Here is a 24809-nt window from a genome sequence, read left to right as displayed (position 1 = left end):
ACATCAGCAAACAAGATTCTGACACACCCTGACAAATATTCCTGCTGTGTTTCAAATCACATCACAGGCAGCTACAATTCTGGTGACTAATTCCATCTCTGTGTCCACTGGGGTCTCATACACAAGTGACTTTAGATATAATCATAGGCAATAATATGGAGGGGATTCAGCTCAGGTGACCTCGCAGGCCATGGAATAGGACCTCCCCTTCCAACCCAGCGATCAGGAAATACTTCATACTAATCAGGTTCATCTTCATCGTTTCCTTGCAGGAAATAAAGATTGTCCATGTAAATAAACAGCACAGTAAATGTAAACTTGTACCCAGTTTACTTCCACATTTCCTTAAGCTGGCTTTTCTGAATCCAGGTTCCCTACCTCAAATTGTTCAGTCGAGCATTCACTACATCCTGTTACATTTTTCACACTCTTACGGAAACACTCTGCATGCTTCCATACATTTACATCTGTACTCTAGCCATTCCTGCTTAGGAATTTTGCATTTCCTTCCAATCTCATTGTTTCGAGGTTTGTATTCCCTTTTGCTTGCTTCATTTGATGCATTTTTATATCTTCTCCTTTCATCAATTAAATTCATTATGTGATATGATATCCAAGGATTTCTACTGGGCCTTGTCTTTTTTATGTATTTGATCCTTTGCCACCTTCACTATTTCATCTCTTAGAGCTATCTACAGTGCATAACTGTAGTATGTGTGGGCTGGGCCCCTGTGTACTTCATCACGCCTTTTCTGACACTGTGTCTGCGTCCTGTTGGGTGCTGGCCCTTGGCTTGCTGACACTCCTGCATCAGAGATTGTTTATGGCCCTTGCCAGTGTATTGCGTGTTTCAACTCAGTGCTGATTACAAATATTATGTTTACAAGCTTCATGCTAGCAGGTGCCACCATCATCTTCACAGGCAGTGAGTGCAGCAACTTCATAAAAGCTGCTATTAGGGACTAGATTGTGTTTGTGAGTCACATAACACTACCAGACATCTTCTGGGCCACTCAGTGCTGCTGTGTATGGTGCTACAGTGATTATCAAATCGACGTTTATTCATCTGGCTTTCACTGCCATCATACCAGGCCATAACCAAAATCTGGATGTGCTACATTGTTTGGACTTTGCTTGTTTATGCACCAGGTATGTTATGCTATGCTGGGCTAGAACACATCTACTGCCTTGGTATTACCTATGGCTCTTGCTTTCCTGTTTTTATATTCTGTGCAGTCTTGAGTTTGGCTCCATAATCAAGTAACTGCCCAGCATTCTTTTGTATTGTGTGCTACAATAATAACCAATAAATTGTGGTCACAGTCAACATCTGTCCCTGGAAACATCTTATAGTTTAAAATCTGGTTCTGAAATCTCTGTCTTACCATTACGTAATCAATATGGAACCATCTGGTACCTCCATGTCTCTTTCACACAGACAACTTTCATGAGTCTTAAACCAAGTGTTAGTCATGATTAAATTATGCTCTGAACAAAATTCTACCAGACGGCTTCCTCTTTCATTCCTTTCCCCCAGTCCACATTTACCTACGATCTTTCCATCTCCTCCTCTTCATACTATCAGAATCCCATTACAATTAAATTTTCCTCTCCCCTAACCACCTGACTCGTTTCTTTTATCTCAACACACATTGTTTTCAAACTCTTCATCATCTACATAACTAGTTGCCATATTAACTTGTACTAATGTGGTGGGTGTTGGCTTCATGTCCATCTTGGCTACAATAATGTGTTCACTATGCTGTTCATGGTAGCTTACCCTCATCATTGCACAAAGGCAGTCAGGTAGCTTCAAGTACTGATGTCTAGCATTTCATGACGACGTACATATACAAAGTGGTACACTGAATGTTGATATAAATTTAGACAACATTGTCCATGGAGTACAGCGACCTGGTGCTATATTTAGCTTAAAATCAACAGTTGAGATTGCAATAATATTTGTTTATTTACCAGTTTTGGCTTATGTTAAAGCCATCTTCAGAATTTTCAGCCCCATATCGCTGGTGCTGGCAGCTCCTCGGTTTTCTTGTGATACCATGATCATACTGAGGATGGCTTTAACATAATCCGAAACCAGCAAATAAACAAATATTATTGTGATCTCGACTGCTGATTTTAACCTGAATGTTGATATGATAAGCTTTCTGCTGAAGTATACTAATATCTGATTTTGGGTTGTTGGAGGGTGAAGAAACAAGCAAGGAAGTACAATTTTTGTTGTCTTTGTATAACAATACGTTAGTCTAAATGAATGTGTGTACATATATTGCAAAAAAATTGTCATGTAAAATTCTTGTTGCCAAGAAATGTATCACGTGTGTATTACTTTGCTGATGAAAAAAGCTTATTCCTCTGTTTTGGTGCAGACAATAAATCTTGTTGCACAGATAACAATACAATATCTAGTGGTTTTCTAGAACCTCCACCATATAAAGCAGAGTGTGTGTGTGTGTGTGTGTGTGTGTGTGTGGTGTGTGTGTGTGTGTGTGAGAGAGAGAGAGAGAGAGAGAGAGAGAGAGAGAGAGAGAGAGAGAGAGATCTCCTCCCAAACCCCTGGATCAATTTCAACCAAATTTGGCACAGAAACAGAAGGCCTTATGAGTATCAGCACTGTGGGATTTATAGCCACCTAGTTCCAATTGGAGTGGAGATGCAAGGAAAAATGTGTTTTTTCCATCCTTTGGCATACAGGTTGCCCTGCACAACAGGCATGTTGTGTGGGAACAGTATTGGCCTGCCAAATCAACCTGCTTTGCAAGGCAGCCTACATGTTAGGGGCAAGAAATGGTTTTCTGGGCCCTGACGTATAGGCTGCCCTGAATAAGAGGTGTGTTCTGAAAGTAGTGTTGGCCTGCTTTACTGAACCGTATTGCAGGGGCTACAGGTGCTGATGAGTGTGGCTGGGAATAGGTTGAGATGGATAGAGGCGATGGACAGAATGAGGGGAAAGAGGAAGTGGAAAGAGAATGGGAAGAAAGGGGAGATGCATGAGGCAGGCAGAAGGTGTAGAGGAATGGTAGGCAGGTAGAAAAAGAAGAGTGGAAGGTGGAGATGAAAAGAGAGAGGGGAAGGAAGATACAGTCAGACAGAGGGGGAGGAAGATATGTTCAGAGAGAGGGGTTGGAGGAATGAACAGAGAGAGTGGGAAGAAAGAGTTGAGGTGGGAGGATGAGGTGGACAGAAAGGCAGGACGAGGTGGATGTACAAAGGGGGAGATGTATTCAATATATGTGTTGAACACATACACGGGCAAAGCCATGGAGAAAAGACAAGTTTATATATTAATATGCTGTCTTGAGTCTCATCCTGAAATCAGTCTGGAAAGTCTATCACAAAATATGGAGACAACCTTCTTATGTGTCATGCCACCCATGATGGAGAAAGTTATATGGAGAAATTCTGTGACCAACATTCACACTTAAATTCAGCACTGCTGTTTGCCACCAGTCTCTTCCCACCAAATGTCAGATGCCTACCACGATGTCCACTTGCACTGGAACCCACAATTTGCATTGATTATTCTCTTGCTGGTTCTTATAATGCTTTTTTTCCACTGTGACTGTGTGCTACATCCCTTAATTTGAGTTGGGTATGATTTTGGAACTTTCATATTTCTCACTAACAATGACCTGGCTCTACTTTGTTCTCAGTATTCCTAACCAATTGGCTTATAAGCAGGCTCACAGCCAGTTGCAGGTTTCAAGGCTGTTGTTATATTGCAGGCTGTGAGACAGGCTAAGCAGCTGTAGCTTCTTCTCAGCATTTCTTTTTCTCTGTTAATAGATGGCATGATTTGTTATAAACCATTGGGAAGCTGAGAAATTGATCTATTTAATGGTGTATAATAAACTAGATTTCTTCTGATATTTTGCGAGTTATAAGAAATTGTTTTCAGGATTTGTTAGGTTTATCCCTACCAATCCCATTAAGAAAATCCCCTCCAGAAATTGTGTAGCATGTAAAGCAAGGAAGAAGAAAAGTGATACACAGTATGAGTGTGAGAAATGTCTATTGGCATTGCACATGCCTGTATTTTTACGGGTATACCATATCAATAAAAATTTCTGAAACTGTATTATCTCTACCCATCATCACTTCAATAAATAGTAAGGACAGATTTATAAAGAATTACTACCAAAAAAATTATAATTTTGAGGAAAGTGTGTACGACAAAATATGCTGATTTTCATAAATTTAAATAGTAGATATAGGGTCAACTATGGAGAAAAATATTCGTAAGTCAATGGGTTAATTATGTGTGTGTGTCTTGAACTTATCTGAACTGTGAAGAAATAAATGATATTTTGGCAAAGACACAAAATAATAAATAAGCATTGTGAAAACACACTCCACTCAGAAAACAGCTGGTTTCTCAAGTGAGGGAAATAATTCAGAAGTACTGGCTGTAAATTAGCATAGAGAGAATTTTATTACACTTTCAATTAACTGGCTTTTGCCTTGGTATCCAAAATTACACACTATATATCACACTTTCATTTTTTTAAATAAAGTAACCAAACCAGGAAACATTTATGTTTAATTTTAGGCATAGAAGATTTTACAGAATATTCTACTCACGTGACATCAAATCTCTGAATTTACGGTACGTATTGTCTGAGTAAAATCCCATTTCCTGATCCGCTCCTCTCTGAAAATTTGCAAACCCAGAATTACAAAATAACAGTGGACAGAAAAGGTTTTCATTGAAATAATACCATTAGTACTAACCTGTAATTTAAATATAATTCTTGCAACAAGCATGGCAGCATCTGGCACAACACGGGGTGAAATTTTTTTTAGCAAGTGGCATTCATACTTGTGGTCAAGCCAAGCAGATTTTTGACACTCACGGCCACAGTAATAACAGAATTGACAACCAGAACACCTTGATAGTTTACCACTGGAACGAGAAATTAATCTGTTGATGTCAAACAGACAAAACTAAATAGTAAGCAAAATTTATGCATTTGTCAAGATCAGCATAAACTTATGAACTAGCCTTTCCCTCCTCTTTTTCTTCTCTTAATATTAGGGTCATTGCATATGAAACTCTAGCACTAAGACAAAGCTCGTGGGACATGGATGTGTTGCAACCTAAAGGGACCACTGCAGCTTTTACACAAAGTGATACAGGAAAAGTTCATACATTCTTAATATTCAGATGAGATGTGAATTCCACTTGCTTCCACATACAATTCAACGGACATAACCAATGCACCCCATAACACAGTCACACCAAAAGTGTTTTTACTTTACAAATAAACAACTAGCCACTTATGTTCTGTTGTAATCTCTGTCAGTTCTGGTTTGCAGCATCAACATTTCAGCCACAACTGGCACAAGTTCATTTTTGTTGAGCTTCAACTTTTGTTTGGGTGTGATGAACTCACAACCTTTTTACTGTACCAACAGTTAACTCACCGGTTTGGGCTGGTATCACGAGTCTTACAAATTTATGTTTTAATGGTAAAAAGGAAACTTGTGAAACTCAAATGTCTGAACTTAAACACAAACACCTCTTACTAATGTTCTGTCTTTGACACCTTACACTCTCTGATGACTTTTCTTCAAATTTGGCTTCCATCCTCCTCATACAAAGTGGGTTTTGAGTGCCTACTTTCACCTTGTTCTAAATAATACTTAGTCACATGACTCAGTTCATTAGCTGCAAGGCTGAAACAGATTTATTGGGCTTTGGGGCAAATTCTGTTTCTGCTTCTGTACTGTTATAAGTCAATTTTTACCTTGAGAAAGTTCAAACCTCGTACAAGACACAAATTGACTAAAGTACATTGAATGTTTCCCTGGAGAAGCTGTAATAAGAGTCATCACCTAAAGTTTTTATCATCAAACAAATAAAAATTTTTTTACCCCTCTGATTCCATCTGCTATACCATTCATGCCACTTGTTTCAAAAACTGTCCTTGTAGTTTATAGACAAAGTCCATCGTCTGCCATACGAGATGTAGGAACATAAACCTGGTTATAAACTATTGCACTGCTTCATCTAACTGCTCATTTATTGATAGTTTCATTGACTGCAACAACAGCACATTTATTTTGGGTTCCACTGAATCACTACCACATGTTCATATAACATATGACAGTAAACAATCTTCTTTGAAATGCTAATTGAATATGGTAGAATATGATTAAGGAAAGGAAACAATATTTAACATAATAATATAAATGACACCAAGAATTTGACTGTATAATATGTCACTTTCAAATTACTTATATACTGCACCGAGACTGGGGAAGGTGCAGTGAGGGAGGGAGGGTGGGTGAAAATCAGTTAGAATCTATAATTAAAAACCATCCTGGTGCAATCACAACAAATGATCTAGGAAAACAATATTAAAAAGGAAGTTCAGGATGGCTGCATCATGTAACAAGCATGAATTCTCAAAATAGTACCACGGTACTGCCTTCAGTTTTTTGCAGTCACAATAGGCATTACTAAATGACCTTTAAGGCTCATGCAGAGAACAGGAAGTTCAATGACGAACAAAGCAGCACAACCTGTAAGTAGTTTGTTTGTTTAATAATCTACCATCAGTTGCAATCCATGTTGAGGGAGATCTCTGTGCTGAGCCATGTTCTATTACCGCTTCCAAATGGATTCACTGAAAGCTGAAACTCTTCACGTGTCATGAAAGAAACTATATGTATTAAGAAATATTTTATCCTTCACTTTTAAACTACAGCTGTGGAGTAATTTACATTATCACTGTGAAGGAAGTCACAAACAGAAGTTTCCAGAGTGAAAAGTCTTCAACTTTTGTTTGAGAATCAGAGGGTAAACAAGTTCAAAACAGATTATGACCACTGACAGTATTCTGACAGTAAAAGTAATATCATTCAGCTTCTGCTAGAAGCACAATTATACATGATGTGCAGTCTATGGGAGATTCCCCTCAAGTCCAGCCTCTCAATACTCAACCTCAGCTACCTGATTCCCACCACTTCACTGATTATGTCATTATTTGATGGGTGTAGAATATCACACCTAGCAAAATTATCAGCAAGATTCTGAATCAGCCTATTAGCTTAAACCAACAACTGATTCCCCTAATATATGATGCCCTCTATTATTTAGTGCCTGTTATAAATATGTATCAAAAAGTAGGGGATGAAGAAAATCTCTATCTGGCACTAATATCGGTTGAATTTTATTTTAGTTGTATAGGTATGGTACATGTTGTGCAGTACCTTAAGTGAAGTATCAACTAAATCTGCTGTATAACTGTGTTTTTATGGCTTTTTAAAATAGGCATGTAATGTACTGTCAGATGGATAACTTGGCATTTGTGCCCTCATAAAATTCTTTGTCTCATAGGGTTTACTGCCACTGGAAATTGATCCACATTTGGTGAAGGTCTATAAGGAGCCTGCCTCTACCTTTTCTAGAGTTATAAAATAAGTAGCTGAATTCAAATGCAGGAGTAATTCACCTGAAGATTACCAATGTGATGGGCATGCCAAAACTGCAACCATACATGTAAACATTGAAATAATGCACAACATGGTATTGGATGATCAACAGTTAAAGGTGTATGAAACAGCACATTTTATTTGAATAATCACCAACAAGAAGCCCCTGTGTGAGATGGATACCATATTTGGCAGATACGGACCAAAAGCAAATGTGAAAATGAATGTCTTAGTAATGTTTGGAGTATTTTAAAAATAAGTCAACAGATGCTGTACATCAATTTGTTACTATGAATGGGATTAAGGCTGCTATTCATGTAAGAAGTGCAACAGCAATAAACCAATAAATGGGAGCCAGTGGCTGTGCACCCAAAAAGATAAAAGTAGATTTTACCTGCCACAAAGGGCTTGGATGCAAATGGAATCATCCTCCTCAGTTATCTTGGAAGGGGTAAAACTCATAAATACAATCCAAGTCTTTTGGACAGACTGACTGAAAAAAATAATAAAATATGAAAAGAAGCTTGGATTGCAAAGGGGAGGGGGGAAATCATTCATAAAGTAAATATACTGGCATGTAATGGCATTAGCCTCCAGATTTGGAACCATCCGATTTCCACCTATTCTCACGTATAAACAAAGTTATGGCTAGAAAATTCTTTAATCTAATGCAGAGATTATGGCAGTCACAGGTGGACGATTTGCAGTTCTTCTTGAATTGCATTTTAAGGATAGAATCTAGATGGTGTAAAAGTCTGGACAAAGCACATTGACCTACAAAGTGTCTATGACAAAAGAATTTTTTCTTCCCTTGAGGGGAAAAAAACCACAGTTTCTCACTTTCAAGCGAAAAAGTTTTCTCCTTGCATGAGTCACTGATTAAAAAGTGGTAGAAGTATAGAACCCCAAAGGACACCTGAATATACAATGCCCAAGCCAAATACAGGCCCAATTTGTGTCACATGTTAAAATAAAGCTAATTTCTAGCTCCAATTTCTTACATGAGAGTAGAACCAACTGTAGATTTTACCTTACACAACACTGCTGTGACTTTCAGCAGCAAAGAGCCTCTGTAAGAAGAAATAAACAGCTTTGTCAACTGGTGAACAATCCCCAAATCCAAACTATCAATAAGAAGTAGTAGTCATGGAAATAAGCTTATATTTTGTAGAATACTGTATTTTCAGAATTGTTAAGAATACAGGTGACTATATTAACCTGTAAAAGTAAGCTTCAATCTGTTGCTTCCTCCTAATGCAGAAGTATACAACTGCATCACCTCCCACATTAAATACTTGCCGGTCTATTGTTGTACTAAGTCAGTCACATGAAAAAATCAAGTTTGACATAAGGGTATTTGTATCTTTATCAGGAATGAAACACAAATGGTCCCACTCAATCACTTCTATTTAACACATCTATGGTGTGAAAAGTCATTTTGGTGCTGTAGTTTTCAGTCTGAAGACTAGTTTGATACAGCTCTTCATGCTAGTCTGTTGTGTGAAAGCCTCTTTGTCTCTTCATAATTACTGCAACTGACAACAATTTGAATCTGTTAGTGTAGTTGAGCATTTGTCTCCCTCAGTGATTTTTAATCCCCCCCCCCCTCCTCCTTTTCTCGCCAAACTGATGATTCCTTGATGTCTCATGATGTGTCCTATTAACCAATCCTTTCTTTTAGTCAAGTTGTGTCAAGAATTTCTTCTCTCTCCAGTTTGATTCTGTACCTCCTCATTAGTTATTCAGTTTATCCATCTAATATTTGGCATTCTTCTGCAGCACATTTGTAAAGCTTATATTGTCTACCTGTCCAAACTATTTATAATACAAGTTTCACTTTTGTACAAGTTCTACTCCTTATAAACAGCTTCCTAACACTTAATTTTTTCTTTCCTATAGCATTAACAGTTAAATTTATATATCATATATTTTTTCAAGTGTACTTTTGTTACTATTGCCACTCTACATTTCACATCCTCTCTATTTCGGCTATCATCATTTATTATGCTCCCCAAATAGTAAAACTCATCTAACCACTTTTAATGTTTCATTTACTAATTTTACCGGCTTCAGCATCACTTAATTTTAATTTGACTAAATTCCATTACCCTTTGTTTTACCATCATTGATGCTCATATTATAACCTCTTTTCAAGATCCTAGCTATGCAATTCAACTGAGCTTCCAAGTCATTTGCCATTTATGATGGAATTGTAATGTCACTAGGAAATCTCAAAGTTTTTATTTCTTCTTTTTGAATTGCAATATCATTTACAAATTTCTCCTTGGCTTCCTTTACAGCTAGCTCAATGTACAGATTGAACAACATTAACAATGGGCTACAACCCTGTCCGCATTCCATTCTCACCTAGGTACTGCCTTCTCCTGCCCTTGGGGTCTTACAGCTATTTTCTAGTTTCTGTAAAGTTTTACATAATCCACTTCTTCTTCTTCATTTTCTTCTGTGAATCATGTAAACTTTGTCATGTGTGTTATCAAAGTTTAACTGTTTATGTATCACATTGTCTGAAGCAGAACTTGGGGACCAGACCAGCATTTGTCCAAGTGAGCTTGGTGAACTGCCTAAAAACATCACTCCAGTTGGCCAGTGTACAACCCCACTGTTATTAATCTTCTGCGCAGTTTTCATCTGGGCCTAGATCCCTTTCCTGTCTTGCAAACCTGCGCACTGCACCTTACAGTGTAAGAACAGGTCTGCAGATAGTTTTTCATTTCATGTAATTTATGTCTGCTACCTTCAGAATTTCGATGGCTGTATTCCAGTCAAATGTGTGACTCAGTTAAGTACCAGCCTACAGATCCTAAGATCTCAGGTACAAGCTCCAGTTAGTTCTCGGATTTTTATCTGTCTGTTAATGTTTGTAAATGTAAAAATGCCTAGTTGCACTGTGCTTCGAAGTCCACATAAAGCAGTATATCACCCAACAACTGAGTGGCTAAGTCAGTTATAATGTCAGAGGAAGGAAAGAGCATACTTTCATCAGTAATACAGTGCCTAGTAATGCACTATGGCACTCAAATGAACTTCAAAGTTGATGACAGCTTTACATTATTCTAGCCAACATTGTCAAAAGCTTTCTCTAAAGTGATCTCAGGGAAGATCAGTTTGGGTTCCACAGAAATGGAAGGTCACTATTGCTTTGATGTTCTAGTCTTCTGTAAGGAATGTGTGTCAGAATTTTGCAACAACAAATTAATAAACTAATGGTTCAGTAATATTCTCACCTACCAGCATCCATCTTCTATGGACTTGGAATTATTACATTATTCTTGAAGTCAGAGTATTTCACCTGTTTTAGATAGCCTGCATAGCAAGTAGAATTTAATCATGAACTCCCACAGTTCTCAAAAACTATGAGGGTAAGTCGTTCACTCTAGGTGTCTTCTTCTGACTTAGGTTTTTCGCTTCTCTCTCAAATTATTCTCCAAATGTCATACTTCTCATCTCATCTTCATCAACTTCCTCTTCCCTTTCCACAATATTACAATATTATCTTCAAGTTTGTTACCTCCATACAACCCTTCTATATGTTCCTTTCAGCCTTGCCTCGTTTGCTTAGTACTGACTTGCCATCTGTGTTGTTAACATTCATACATGTACTTCTCTTTTCTGCAAAGGTGTGTCTAATTTTTCTGTAGGTGACATCTATCTTTCCCATAGTAACGCATACTTCTACAGCTTTGTATTTCTCCTCTGGCCGTTTCTGCTTTGCTATTTTGCACTTCCTGTAAGTGTCATTTTTAGATCATTGCTGCATTTTTTTTACTTTCTCTTTCATCAGTTTAATCCAATATCTCATGTGTTATCCAATTCCGTCTACTTGACCCACTGCTACCTTCATTAGTTCATCTCTAGATGCTATCCAAGCATTTTCTACAGTGTTCTTTCTCCCATTTGTCAACTACTGGCTAACGATCCCTTAAAAAAACTCTGGACATCTGGTTCTTTTAACTTATACAGATCCCATGTCCTTAATTTCTACCTTTTCAGAATTTCTTTAGTTTTAATATGCAGTTTGTAACCAATAAATTGTGGCCAGTGTCAACATCTTCACATGGAAATGATTTTCAGTTGAAAATCTGGTTTCAGAATCTCTGTCCTTGACTATTACACAATAAATTTGAAATCCAGTGTATCCTGATCTCCAAAGATACAACCTTCATTCATGACTCTTAAACCAAGTGTTAGCAATGATTAACTTGCGTTCTGTCAAAATTCTACCAGTGGGTTTCCATTTCATTCCCTTCTCCCTGTCCATGTTCTCCTACACTTTTCCCTTTCATGCTACTAAATTTCAGTGACCCACCACAATTATATTTTTGTCCTCCTTTAACTGAATAATTTATTTTATCTCATCATACATTCTTTCAGTCTCTTCCTCATTTGAGGAGCTAATAGGCATATAACCACAGACTACTGTAGTGGGGGTTGGCTTTTGTATCTGTCTTGGCTATGATAATGGATTCACTATGCTGTTTACAGCTGCTCGCCAGAATTCCTATTTTATTGTTCATTATTTGACTTACTTCTTCATTGACCCTATTTGGTTCTGTTGATAGCCCTGCTCTCATCTGCCACCACAATTGACTAATTCCAACTATAGCTAACTTCAACTCATCCATTTCTCTTTTTAAATTCTCTAACCAACCAACTTACCTACTGGCTTAAAGGATCTAACAGTTCACACTATGACCCTTAAAATATCATTTTGTTTTTCCTGTTAACAACATCCGCCTGAGAGGTCCCAACCCACAGATCGGAAAAGGGGCTATTATCTCTGGAATATTTTACCCCACAGGATACCATCATCATTAAACCATTTATTAGTGTTGCAGGCCCTTGGGATATATAACAGCAGTAGTTTCAGCTTATCACAGCAAGTTGGCTAGTGCTACAAGGCCAGATCAGTCATTTGTCCAATCCGTTGCCCCTCCAACTGCTGAAAAGACTGCTGCCCCACTTCAGGACAACTGTTAGTCTGGCCGCTCCATATTATTGTAATATTTTGCATCTGCAGCATGGCTATCTTAATCATTGACATGTGCAACCCACAATGAAAGTTATGTGCCTTTGCTTGTGACTCATCATCAATAGAAGTTGGCTGCATTCTAGCACTCAAATTGTCTGTGAAAAATGTTGTCCTGTAATTCTGTATTAGCTAATACAGAACATTTAAGTGTCCCTGCCTTGTGAAAGACGAAAAATTCTCTCCCACTTCCCAGCATTTCAATCATTTCAGTTATATTCACCTGTCTCTAATTGCATGGTTACAGTCATCATTTCAGAAAACAACATGCTGGTCTCCAATGCCAACTGAGTACTTCAGCATCAGTGCCCTTGTGGATGATGTATAGTGCTAGTTTCTCACAGAAGCCAGCTTTTTACTTGTTCAGTGTGGAAATTTGGTTCTTGCTGTAAATTATAATCTTGGACATTTTCACTTTCATGGGACAGGCATGGATTTTCAATTTTATATTTTTAATGAATACAATAATCTAATAAACATACACTTATGGAATATGGAGAATTCCTGTAGTTCTGAATAATGGTCCCTTTTTCTTCTTCTTCTTATTCTTCTTCCCTCCATTATTATTACAATTCTTTCTTTCATCCGAAAAAGTTTTGTAGTTCTACATCTAAACAAGTACTCCACAAACCACCGCATAGTATCCAGCAGACAGTACCTTGTACTACAACTAGTCATTTTCATTCCGACTCCATTCGCAAATACAGCAAGGGAAAAATAAGTGGCTACATGCTCTGCACAAGCCTTAATTTCTCTTACTTTGTAGTCCTTACATGGAATGTACATTGGCAGTAGTGGAATCATTTTGCAGTCAGCTTCAAATGCTGCGTCTCTACATTTTCTCTTAAGTGTTCCACAAAAAAGAACATTTCCTTCCCTCCAAGGGTTCCCACTTGAGTTCATGAAGCATCGCCGTAATACTCATGTGTTGACTGAACCTACTGGTAACAAATCTAGCAACCTGCCTTTGAAATGATTTGATGTTGTCTGTCATTCCAACTGGTGGAGATCCCAAACATGCAAATAGTGCTCAAGAATGCGTCGTATTAGTGTTCTACACATGGTCTCCTATTCAGATGAACCACACTTCCCTGAAATTATCCTCCTAAGATGACGCTGACCATTCACCTTCATTAATGCCATCATTATGTGCTCGTTCCATTTCAGATTGATTTGCAATGTTATCTACATCTACATCTACATCTACATTGATACTCCGCAAGCCACCCAACGGTGTGTGGCGAAGGGCACTTTACGTGCCACTGTCATTACCTCCCTTTCCTGTTCCAGTCGCGTATGGTTCGCGGGAAGAACGACTGTCTGAAAGCCTCCGTGCGCGCTCTAATCTCTCTAATTTTACATTCGTGATCTCCTCGGGAAGTATAAGTAGGGGGAAGCAATATATTCGATACCTCATCCAGAAACGCACCCTCTCGAAACCTGGCGAGCAAGCTACACCGCGATGCAGAGCGCCTCTCTTGCAGAGTCTGCCACTTGAGTTTATTAAACATCTCCGTAACGCTATCACGGTTACCAAATAACCCAGTGACGAAAAGCACCGCTCTTCTTTGGATCTTCTCTATCTCCTCCGTCAACCCGACCTGGTACGGATCCCACACTGATGAGCAACACTCAAGTATAGGTTGAACGAGTGTTTTGTAAGCCACCTCCTTTGTTGATGGACTACATTTTCTAAGCACTCTCCCAATGAATCTCAACCTGGTACCCGCCTTACCAACAATTAGTTTTATATGATCATTCCACTTCAAATCGTTCCGTACGCATACTCCCAGATATTTTACAGAAGTAACTGCTACCAGTGTTTGTTCCGCTATCATATAATCATACAATAAAGGATCTTTCTTTCTATGTATTCGCAATACATTACATTTGTCTATGTTAAGGGTCAGCTGCCACTCCCTGCACCAAGTGCCTATCCGCTGCAGATCTTCCTGTATTTCGCTACAATTTTCTAATGCAGCAACTTCTCTGTATACTACAGCATCATCCGCGAAAAGCCGCATGGAACTTCCGACACTATCTACTAAGTCAAGATATTTAACCGATCTGACGGTGTGAAGCAGAAAACTACCAATACTGTATTTGAACATTATGAGATCGTTTTACCTACTCATCTGTATTATCTTATATTTTCCTATGTTAGAGTGAGGATTCATCACCCCAATTAGAAATTTTACCTAAGCCAACTTGTATCCTCCTACAGTCACTCGATGATGGTGCCTTTCCGCACAGCACAGCATCATCTGCAATTAGCTGCAGACTGCTGCTCACGCTGTTTGTCAGATTATTTTTGTACATTTATTTATTTTGCCATACGTGGACATTTTAAAATGTGTGGATGTTGTCAGGTCGGCCGGGGTGTTCTAGACGCTACAGTCTGGAACAGCGCGACCGCTACGGTCGCAGGTTTGAATCCTGCCTTGGGCATGGATGTGTGTGATGTCCTTAGGTTAGTTAGGTTTAAGTAGTTCTAAGTTCTAGGGGACTGATGACCTTAGAGGTTAAGTCCCATAGTGCTCAGAGCCATTTGAACTGTTTTTGATGTTGTCAGTTTGTGTACATTCTTATATTTATACAATTTGTTGTTACATGTAGTTAAACATTGTGACATATAAGTTATGGAGAATAATCTGTTCTCCTAACACCTACATTACAGAGCTCAAAATTTAATGTTTTTTGGTCAATTACAACAACAATCTTGGGCAGAGCAAGTCATATACCAGTGACTTGAGACCCATTGTCTAATTTATGGAGCATTTTACTTACAGATTCAAAAATTGCAGTATCAGTTCATCAGCTTCCTCTGAAATCACATACTGCTGTGGAAAGGACTTGATGTTCGTACAGTAAATCTGAAGGCTATTTTGGAAAATGATTTCTGGTATTTTTGAGAAACCACAGAATCGCAATTTCAATTTCACTTTAATTAAACTAGAGACAGTTCCAGCTGATGGAACTGTTCCACAAATGGGTGAATGGTTTAATTATAAAGTCACTACCATTGATGATAATGTAATCTGGGATGCCGTATATAGCTGTAGAATAGTGAGCTTTCAAAATTATAATGATTATTAAAATGTCTCTAATTAGCTGAAAGAAAAGAAAAGAAAATGGAAACCGAATTATTGTTTGAGGTGTCTGATAATACATGACTATTACTGTATGGTCTGAGTCAAGTGTCAAATAATATTTGAATGACATATGTTGACGGTGAACACAATTTTCTTTGGTTTAGTAATTTCTGTGCAGTTATTATTGAATTTGCATTGAAATTTTGTAAACTGTCATTATATGTTTGCTATTTTACTATGCCCCATAGAGCTTTCATATTGTTATTGGCAGTTGTGGTATAATTATTACTTCCAATATTTCTCTCTTTCATTATGTTTTGAATGTAGTTTTGCACTTTCTGATATACTGATAAAAACACCTGTCACTTTATGAGTTGTTGAGACCTCACAGTGTCTGCATATTTCTGTAGAAGATTTCTAAATGTTAGTGGTGAGCCTAGTTAGATTTCTAGCACTGGTTTCAATTTTTATTTTTGATGAGAATTGATATATTTCAACCAGCTGTAAATATTTCTAGAAAACAAAATTTTCGTAATCAGCCCTGTATCTGCACATTTAGCTAAAGCTATGAACTGGATTCCTCCCTCCCCACCCCCTCTCTGCTTCCACCCCAGAATCTTGATCGCTGTGACAGGCTGATCTGTAGCGCAGCTCGAGGTCTAGGTTAAATTGGAAAGTGACAGTTTGGTTGTAAGCTGGCGAAGCCAACAAATGTGGAAGAAAGTTTGGCTGTGGTAAGAAACTGACTGGTAGCAAAGCATCACGTTTACATCCACACCATGCTGAAAAATGCAAAGGGGGACCAATATGTAACTTTTACCATATATTTCATCCTAATAGTTCCTCCTTAGTGGGTACCATAAGTGCTGCATGTTTGTTGGGTGAAATAACTGCCTTCTTTTGTTCTTGCTAACTGTATCGCCTAATTTTGGTTTGTAGAACAATGAAGTGAGTATATTGATCACTATACCTTTTGTTGATATTTCCCTTCTAATACTCAAACTTGTCAGTATTTAAGAATATCTGATCAATAGTGGTGCTAGATAATTTGTTAGTTATGGTTGAAGAATTGGTAGTTATATGTAAATTACATGTCCCACACGTGACATTCAGTGTTAGCTTGTCTTCAGTTTGTTACATACAGTGCTCAGGTTTCCATCTAGACTTACATATAAACAAATAATACTTGCTATGTCCTAGTGCAGATTGTTCAACGATGTGTTCTGTTGCTAGATTAGTAATGAATTTTAGTTGGCAGTGTTCAACACTTTATCTAACAAACGTGCGTTTTTCTACTGAAATATGTCAACGTAAAACAACATACGGTAACTTTATGGACTATTTGGTTAATTAGTGTTCATTACGGCAAATTACGGATACCGTTACATTTTTTTACTTGCGGGAATCTATGAACGCAACGGGTATGTTGATAATATAGCACGTTTTATGTTGGTTAGCAGTTATATTTTCGGAAGGAACAACATATTCAAAACAACGTGGGGTTAGTAGTAATAGCTACCACACAGGAGGCGGCAATGGGAGACGATGGTTACATGCATGAATGAATTATGCAGCGATGCCTGCTAGACGTTAACAAATAACTCTTCAAATAAATTCAATGGAAACATGCGATAAGCCATACGACGATTTTTTTGCTCAAACATTTATTTTGTATTTCGGCTGTCGTGAATTCGCTGTTCAGTAAAATCCCTACTTTCTCCGCGAGGGGCCCGAGTCACGGCTATTTCAACAGCAGAAAGCCTTTATGCGTATCGTATTTTAAAATTTCATGAATAACTATTCAAACGTACCAGGTAAGCGTAAACAGAGTTTCGTACATCAATAATGCAATCGTCAAAACTGAGCACGAAATTAATTCCATGGAATTTAAGTTCTGAATTATAGGTATTTTATGCCGGACCAATAAAACAATCACCGAGCGAGGTGGCGCAGTGGTTAGACACTGGACTCGCATTCGGGAGGACGACGGTTCAATCCCGCGTCCGGCCATTCTGATTTAGGTTTTCCGTGATTTCCCTAAAATCAGTCCAGGCAAATGCCGGGATGGTTCCTCTGAAAGGGCACGGCCGACTTCCTTCCCCATCCTTCCCTACTCCGATGACCACGCTGTCTGGTCTCCTTCCCCAAAAACAACCAACAACAACAATAAAACAATCAAGCCGCCAGGATTCATGACGAAAGCGGGGTGACAGATGTGAACATTCCTTCGTTAAGGCTCTTCAAGAATTTTAAAAGAAGTTTATGTTCGCTGAAATGAAAAACTCACAAGCTGAGAACTAATACAATAAAGGCCGATTTGACAGCCGTTTCACTTGAGCTTTCATTTCAGTTCTCATATCTACCATTTGAGGTGTTTCATTGCCGAATTTGTAACATACAGCTTCACCAACCCATTGCTGATATTTGAAGCCTAACAAAAGTTTCTTCAACTTTGCAAGAATATTATATAAATATTACATTTCGAGTATCATTCATTGTTGCAGTAATGAACACAACAGGGCATTGTGTTATTTTCTCGAATAAGGTGATGCTAAAGTCACACAGTTCTTGATCTGGTGCACTGCATGTCCTACATAAGCACCATATCAATCATATTTGATTTTGAGCCTAAACACAAAGAGGAGCACACACACTTCAGCATTGTTGAATTGCACTGATATTGTTAAGGGCATAAAATGTGACTCATTAGCGAGAACAAAGAAAAATAATAAATTAGATTATCTATAGTGCCTCTGAAGGCTTTAATGCATGAGCTGGCATTAGAATTAGTTTCTGTATTGAGGAATGAAGGAGAAATCTGTGCAACAAACAACAAAACAGTGGATAATTCTCTCAAGTCATTGAAATTAAATGTATTAGTAATAGTAATGGCTCACGTTACGCATGCTTGTAAGTAAATCTAAAAACCGACGTGCTTACACGTTCTCATGCGAATGGAAATGTTCAGTTATGGCATAATCATCAGAGTATTTCACCGAAGTTTTGTCTTCCTGTAGTATAATGACGTAGATTGAATAATAAATACCACAAAAAATGTCAGAGCTTGAATTCAATAAAATATCGTAAAGCACATACAGACAATTTACTTATGCATTCTAATTTCTTTTTCTTCCACGAATGCTGTCAATCATCAGATGACAAAAAATTGAAGACTTTGAATCGTTTAGGTTATGTCTGGAAGGGACCAGTACTCACGTTTTTAAACAGAAGGCACATCTTTCTGCTCGTAAGGAACTCTTCAGAACGAAAGCAAACGGTTTTTCTATAAGTAGCACAGACCCACTTTTTATCTCACGCAGGGAATCTTTACCACTTTTCTGAGTCATTGAATATTCAACATTATTCGGAAACATATTTCTGAGCATGTTTACTTTAGACCTAGGTGTATTCACAGGTAATGCTGTGTGCGTTATCTTCGACTCAATAAGCAGCTAAAAACATAAATATACTATGTCACTGTAAATATAGGAGTGCCTCCCCCTGTTTCAGCTAAAATTGTCTGTAACCGGCATAGCGTTATATTCCAACTATTCGTCAAAAATTTTGATATTGCATTCCACTCATGTATCTCATATTACGGACTACTGAATACTGTTCCTTCGGGGGCATTCCCTATATCAACAGTTTTCACTCACATAAAGAAGTAAACAACTATTATTACTGCTTGTAACACCTCTCTCTCTCTCTCTCTCTCTCTCTCTCTCTCTCTCTCTCCCGCCAGCCACGTGTTGTGGGCAGAAGTGGGGAGCGGAGGCAACGCCTGGTGGGGATTCAAAGCGTTCAGTGGGGAGGAGAGGGGTAAAGATGCTCCATCCCACTCTCGCTTTGTTTTCAGTGCGGCGGAAGCTGGACCGGCGGGAGAAGCAAGTTCTATTATGTGTCGACTGAATAGAGTTAATATTAGGATGTCTGGATATGTGACTCTAGCGCTACCAACGGGAAACGGGAAGTCTGTCCCTTGTGCTTCGAATAGAAGCGTACGGTTAGCAAACGCTTACGTGTTTAATGTAATCGAACTAGATTGCTGAAAGATTTGCGCAAATGACACTCGCTACTTAGCACAACCGTCAGGAGAGAGCGTTTAATATTGGCATCGTGGCGGCTGCTACACCATTGGCTGCCCAAGTATTCTGATTTTTACTAATTGGGTTCGAGGAAGCGGAAAGACAAAGACTAAACGTGGGAACGGTAAACACGTCACTATCAGTAATCTGTTGACAACGAACCTGATAATCTAGATTTCTACAAGCACTTAATATTGATGCCAGTCGGCCGGAACTAATTAGAAACACCCATCTTTCGCCGGCACAAGCTAGGTAGCTTCACATTGTGAAACGTGACGCTCATTGGACACGCTCGCTTTCGGGAGGAAATAGTTAAAAAAACACCTAAATTGATTATTCGAATACGGGGATGGTTCCTTCAAGAAAGAAGTGGCCGATTACCTTTCCCATCCGTGCACGATTCGATGGCTTCCTGAGGAAGGTGCAGGGTGAATTTGTAAGCTTTTTCTGTCAGTATTTTCTTTTTCCCGATAATGGGTTTCCACCACTTGAGCTTGCAGGTTCTTTCTTTCGACTCGCAGACATGTTCACATTAGTTTGACTCGAACAGTCTACCGAAGTAAAGATTACACCATTACTTGGGAAAAATTAACAGATGTCTCTTCGTATGCATTTGTATGCAAGCATTTTAACACTCACAAATTAGTTCTTAATAAATCTATCTCTACACACTACATTTAGTGTTAACACTCTGCCCTTTTATGTAGATTTGTTTGTTAGTGCAGTCAACTCTCGATAATTTGAAACCAGAGAAAAAAAGCAAATTATCGAGAGTTCAAAATAACAGGAGTTCAAATAATCGAGAGCGACAGAGGAAAAAATTCAAGTAACGAGAATCTGATGAAAAGTAAATTGTACTACTTCGTAGGTACATTCATTTTTATTTTAATAATGTGCAAAATAATACATACATGCATATGGTACATACTTACAGTATATGAAAAACGTACCATTGAAGATGTTACACGTCATTTTGGAAAATAGTCGGTGATTTTCTTTCGAGAGAGCGACTTCCATCGAGTATTGCCACGTGAATTTTCGATAATGATGAGAGCTGAGAAGAAATCATCACTCCCGTTTCTGAGGGCGTAGGATATGGACAGATGACCTTGCCTCGCTCACTATGACGGGAATTGGCGGTTGTTCTTCGTTATGTTCATACAAGGCAACTAGAAACAATCGGTAGGCCATTCCGAGGGATCACGCAGCTGTTGGCTAATGAGGAAGACGTCGGCGGGAATACTGTTACACCGCAGTACGTGAAAGTTTTTAACACCAAACTCATCAATTGTACGTTGTTAAGTGCTGATGCCCATTAATAAGCATCGCTTGAATCTAAAATTATAATAAATAAAGACTTGCATATTACAATAATAGCCACCTTCAAAGACTTAATATTAAGAGCTAGAACATCTTACATCGTTCATAAATACTATACTCAGGAAGACCACGAAGCAACCCATTGAAGATTTTTCTTCGCGAGGAGCTTTTTTTGTGTTCCCTGTTTTAGTTTGTGTGTACATATGCCTTTTTCTAACGAAGGTTCTTGGCCTTAGCAGAGAGAAACCAGTTTGTGATTCATTTTGGGAACCCTGGAGAGTAAGGAGATCCAGTCATTACCGATGATGTAATCTGAATCTGGAAGAAGTTCCTCTGAGACTGAACCCAATAAAGTGTCAGTGTAAGATCGAATCCGGCCTGGTGTGAAAAACTGTCTAATTTGTCGTTTTATTGCAGAAAAAAACTGACGATTGACTCAAAATAATAGAAAATATGTAATCATCGAGATGAGTACTAGAAGAAATCCTCTAAATTCCGGTTATGCGATGAATCACGCAAATCTAAAGGCTGTAAATTCAAGTAAATACTTAGAGATTACAATTACGAATGCTGGCCGTTGTGGCCGAGCGGTTTTGGGCGCTTCAGTCCGGAACCGCGCTGCTGCTATGGTCGTAGGTTCGAATCCTGCCTCGGGTATGGATGTGTGTGCTATCCTTAGGTTAGTTAGGTTTAAGTAGTTCTAAGTCCAGGGGACTGATGACCTCAGTCCCATAGTGCTTGGAGTCATTTGAATTTTGACAATTACGAATAACTTAAAGTGGAACGATCACATAGGGAGTGTTGTGGGGAAAGCAAACCAAAGACTGCGATTTATTGGTAGAACACTTAGAAAATGCAACTGGTCTACTAAAGTGACTGCATACACTACGCGTATCTGCCCTCTTCTGGAGTATTTCTGTGTAGCGTGGGATCCGCATCAGATAAGATTTACGGAGGACACTGAAAAAGTTCAAAGAAAGGCAGCTCGTTTTGTATTATCGCGAAATAGGGAAGAGCGTGGCAGTCATTAAAACAAGGGATTTTTTCGTTGCAGCAGGACCGTATGAAATTTGCATCACCAACTTTCTCCTCCTCATTCGCGCCCACTTAGATAGGGAGAAATGATCAGCTTAATAAAATAAATCAGAGTTCGCACGGAAAGATTTACGTGGTTGTTTTTCCTGCGCACTGTTTGGGAGTGGAATGATAGAGGAATACCGTGCAGGTGGTTGGATGAACCGTCAAGAACTTAACTGCGAAATGCAGAGCAATCATATAAATGTAAAAGAAGTACGTCTCTTTACTTCCGCAACATACTTCGAATACTTTGCTTGCAGGCCTTGTTACTTCTTTTCAGAGCGTAGTTTTCTCTCTTCAGCAGTTGTAACTCAGTTAAAAAATTTCTATTTCGTGTTTAGCAGCAATGTCCAGGTCAAGAACTGTCTCTGTGCAGGTCGACTGATCTAATTTGTCTTCCGTGATAAATCTTTTAAGGCAGACAAAGTACGCTTCTCTTTTCATATCGGCGATCTCTTGCTCATGTTACTTATTAATAATGTTCTAGAATCGCCTTATCGTTGGCCTAGAAATAAATTGTACCGTTATAAAAAATTGCGCGAATAATTCCAAAACCGATAATACACAGAAACGTGTTTCTAAACAGGATTAATATCCGGCAGTTACCTGTACGTTGTCTTGTTGGTGCTTGCGACAACCTCGAATGCATCTCCATGACAATTTGGAATTTTTTGTGATGGCAGAAAGTCAAACCTTAATTATTCTTTCAAAGGAAACAGCTAATTTTTTGAGTCCCGTTCATGATCTTCAGAAAGGAAATTATCGCAACAAATCCTTGCATTACTCACATTAACAAGATCAGTTCTTTTACAGCGAGACATCCATTTGCGCTGTAATTCCCTTATCTTTCGGAAATCTGTGGTAAATGACATAAGCAGTTTTATGTGAAGCATTTTAGCATTCAGCAGTAGCACAATGAGTCCTACTTTTGCTCATAATGCTGCAAAACGACCACCAAGAAGAACAGCAAATAAGCAGTTACTGCATTCTACACTATGTGATCAAAAGTATCCGGACACCTGGCTGAAAATGACTTACAAGTTCGTGGCGTTCTCCATCGGTAATGCTGGGACTCAATATGGTGTTGGCCCACCCTTAGCCTTGATGACAGCTTACACTCTCGCAGGCATACATTCAATCAGGTGTTGGAAGGTTTCTTGGGGAATGGCAGTCCATTCTTCACGGAGTGCTGCACTGAGGAGAGGTATCGATGTCGGTCGGTGAGGCCTAGCACGAAGTCGGCGTTCCAAAACATCCCAAAGGCGTCCTATAGGATTCAAGTCAGGACTCTGTGCAGGCCAGTCCATTACAGGGGTGTTATTGTCGTGTGACCACTCCGCCACAGGGCGTGCATTGTGAACAGATGCACGATCGTGTTGAAAGATGCATTCGTCATCCCTGAATTTCTCTTCAACAGTGGGAAACAAGAAGGTGCATGAAACATCAGTGTAGGCCTGTGCAAGCCCCTCCTTGAAAACACGACCACACTATAACACCACCTCCTCCGAATTTTTTTGTTAACACTCACACACGCTGGCAGATGACGTTCACCGGGCGTTCCCCATACCCACACCTTGCCATCGGACCGTCTAATTGTGTACCATGATTCGTCACTTCACACAATGTTTTTCAATCGTCCTATGTTTAAGCTCCTTATACCAAGCGAGGCGTTCCTTATACCAAGTGAGGCGTCGTTTGGCGTTTACCGGCGTGATGTGTGACTTATGAACAACCGTTCGACCATGAAATCCAAGTTTCCTCATCTCCTGCCTAACTATCATAGTACTTGCAGTGGATCCTGATGCAGTTTGGAATTCCTGTGTGATGGTCTGGATAGATGTTTGTCTATTACACAATACGACCCTCTTCAATTGACGGCGGTCTCTGTTGTCAGTCAACAGACGAGGTCAACCTGTACACTTACGTGCTGTACATGTCCCTTCACATTTCCACTTTTTATCACATCGGAAACAGTAGACCTAGGGATGTTTAGGAGTGTGGAAATCTCGCGTACAGACGTATGTAATAGGTGACACGCAATCACCTGACCACGTTCGAAGTCCGTGAGTTCCGCGGAGCGCCCTATTCGGCTCTCATGATGTCTAATGATTACTGAGGTCGCTGATATGGAGTACCTTGCAGTAAGTGGCAGCACAGTGCACCTAATATGAAAACCGTATGTTTTTGGGGGTGTCCATATACTTTCGATTACATGGTGTATTTATTTCGAGTCAGGGATTGGGAAACTTGCGTTAACAATGCACATATAGTGTCCTGGCGTACCACTTCTCGCTTTCCGTATTCCTATAGTTGGAGTCACGAACGATGGCGGCCGGATATAGGATTGTTATACGTGACGTAGGTGCGCACCTACGTCACGTATTGTACGACAGCCAATGAGCGTTCAGTACTGTTCTGAGCGCCCTGCTGTAAATGCCGTAGCTAATGCGAGCATTAAACGTGATCGTAACGAGTTGTTTACTGAATTTCGATCCCATTTGTTGCGAGTTGTCATCGCTGAATGTGTTGATAAGTGATACATACTACATAAGCAAGTGAGAGACATAATTGCAGAACATACGCTTTCTTCAAGCAGAAAGCACGCATATGCGCGTACCACAACTGTCGCTTGAAATCGTCAACAATGCAGTCCCCGTCCGTGCCTCGACTTGCGCGAACCGCCATCGTTCGTTGATCGGACTATAATGACGTCACGGCGTTTCGCTAGCA

General features: G+C 39.2%; 1 protein-coding gene across 2 annotated transcripts in view; it reads right to left on the bottom strand.

Moving 5' to 3' along the window:
• Positions 1 to 19273, bottom strand: part of LOC124556497 (histone-lysine N-methyltransferase SMYD3) — a 116998-nt gene extending 97725 nt beyond the window's left edge. Inside the window, exons 1-3 of one of the 2 annotated variants that reach the window (XM_047130453.1) lie at positions 18814 to 19273; positions 4753 to 4924; positions 4603 to 4672 (exon numbers count right to left, since the gene is read on the bottom strand). In XM_047130453.1, coding sequence (XP_046986409.1) covers positions 4603 to 4672; positions 4753 to 4924; positions 18814 to 18983 — 412 coding nt within the window. In that variant the 5' untranslated portion in view covers positions 18984 to 19273. Of the gene's footprint in view, positions 1 to 4602; positions 4673 to 4752; positions 4925 to 17408; positions 17508 to 18813 lie in introns of those variants that run through there. The other variant, XM_047130454.1, reaches the window with a different exon arrangement.
• Between the last annotated feature and the right edge of the window lie 5536 nt (positions 19274 to 24809).

Source organism: Schistocerca americana, chromosome X (genome assembly GCF_021461395.2).
Source record: "Schistocerca americana isolate TAMUIC-IGC-003095 chromosome X, iqSchAmer2.1, whole genome shotgun sequence".
Taxonomy (NCBI): Eukaryota; Metazoa; Arthropoda; class Insecta; order Orthoptera; family Acrididae; genus Schistocerca; species Schistocerca americana.
Note: the sequence above shows the minus strand (reverse complement) of the source record. Positions and strands in the feature narration are given on the sequence as shown.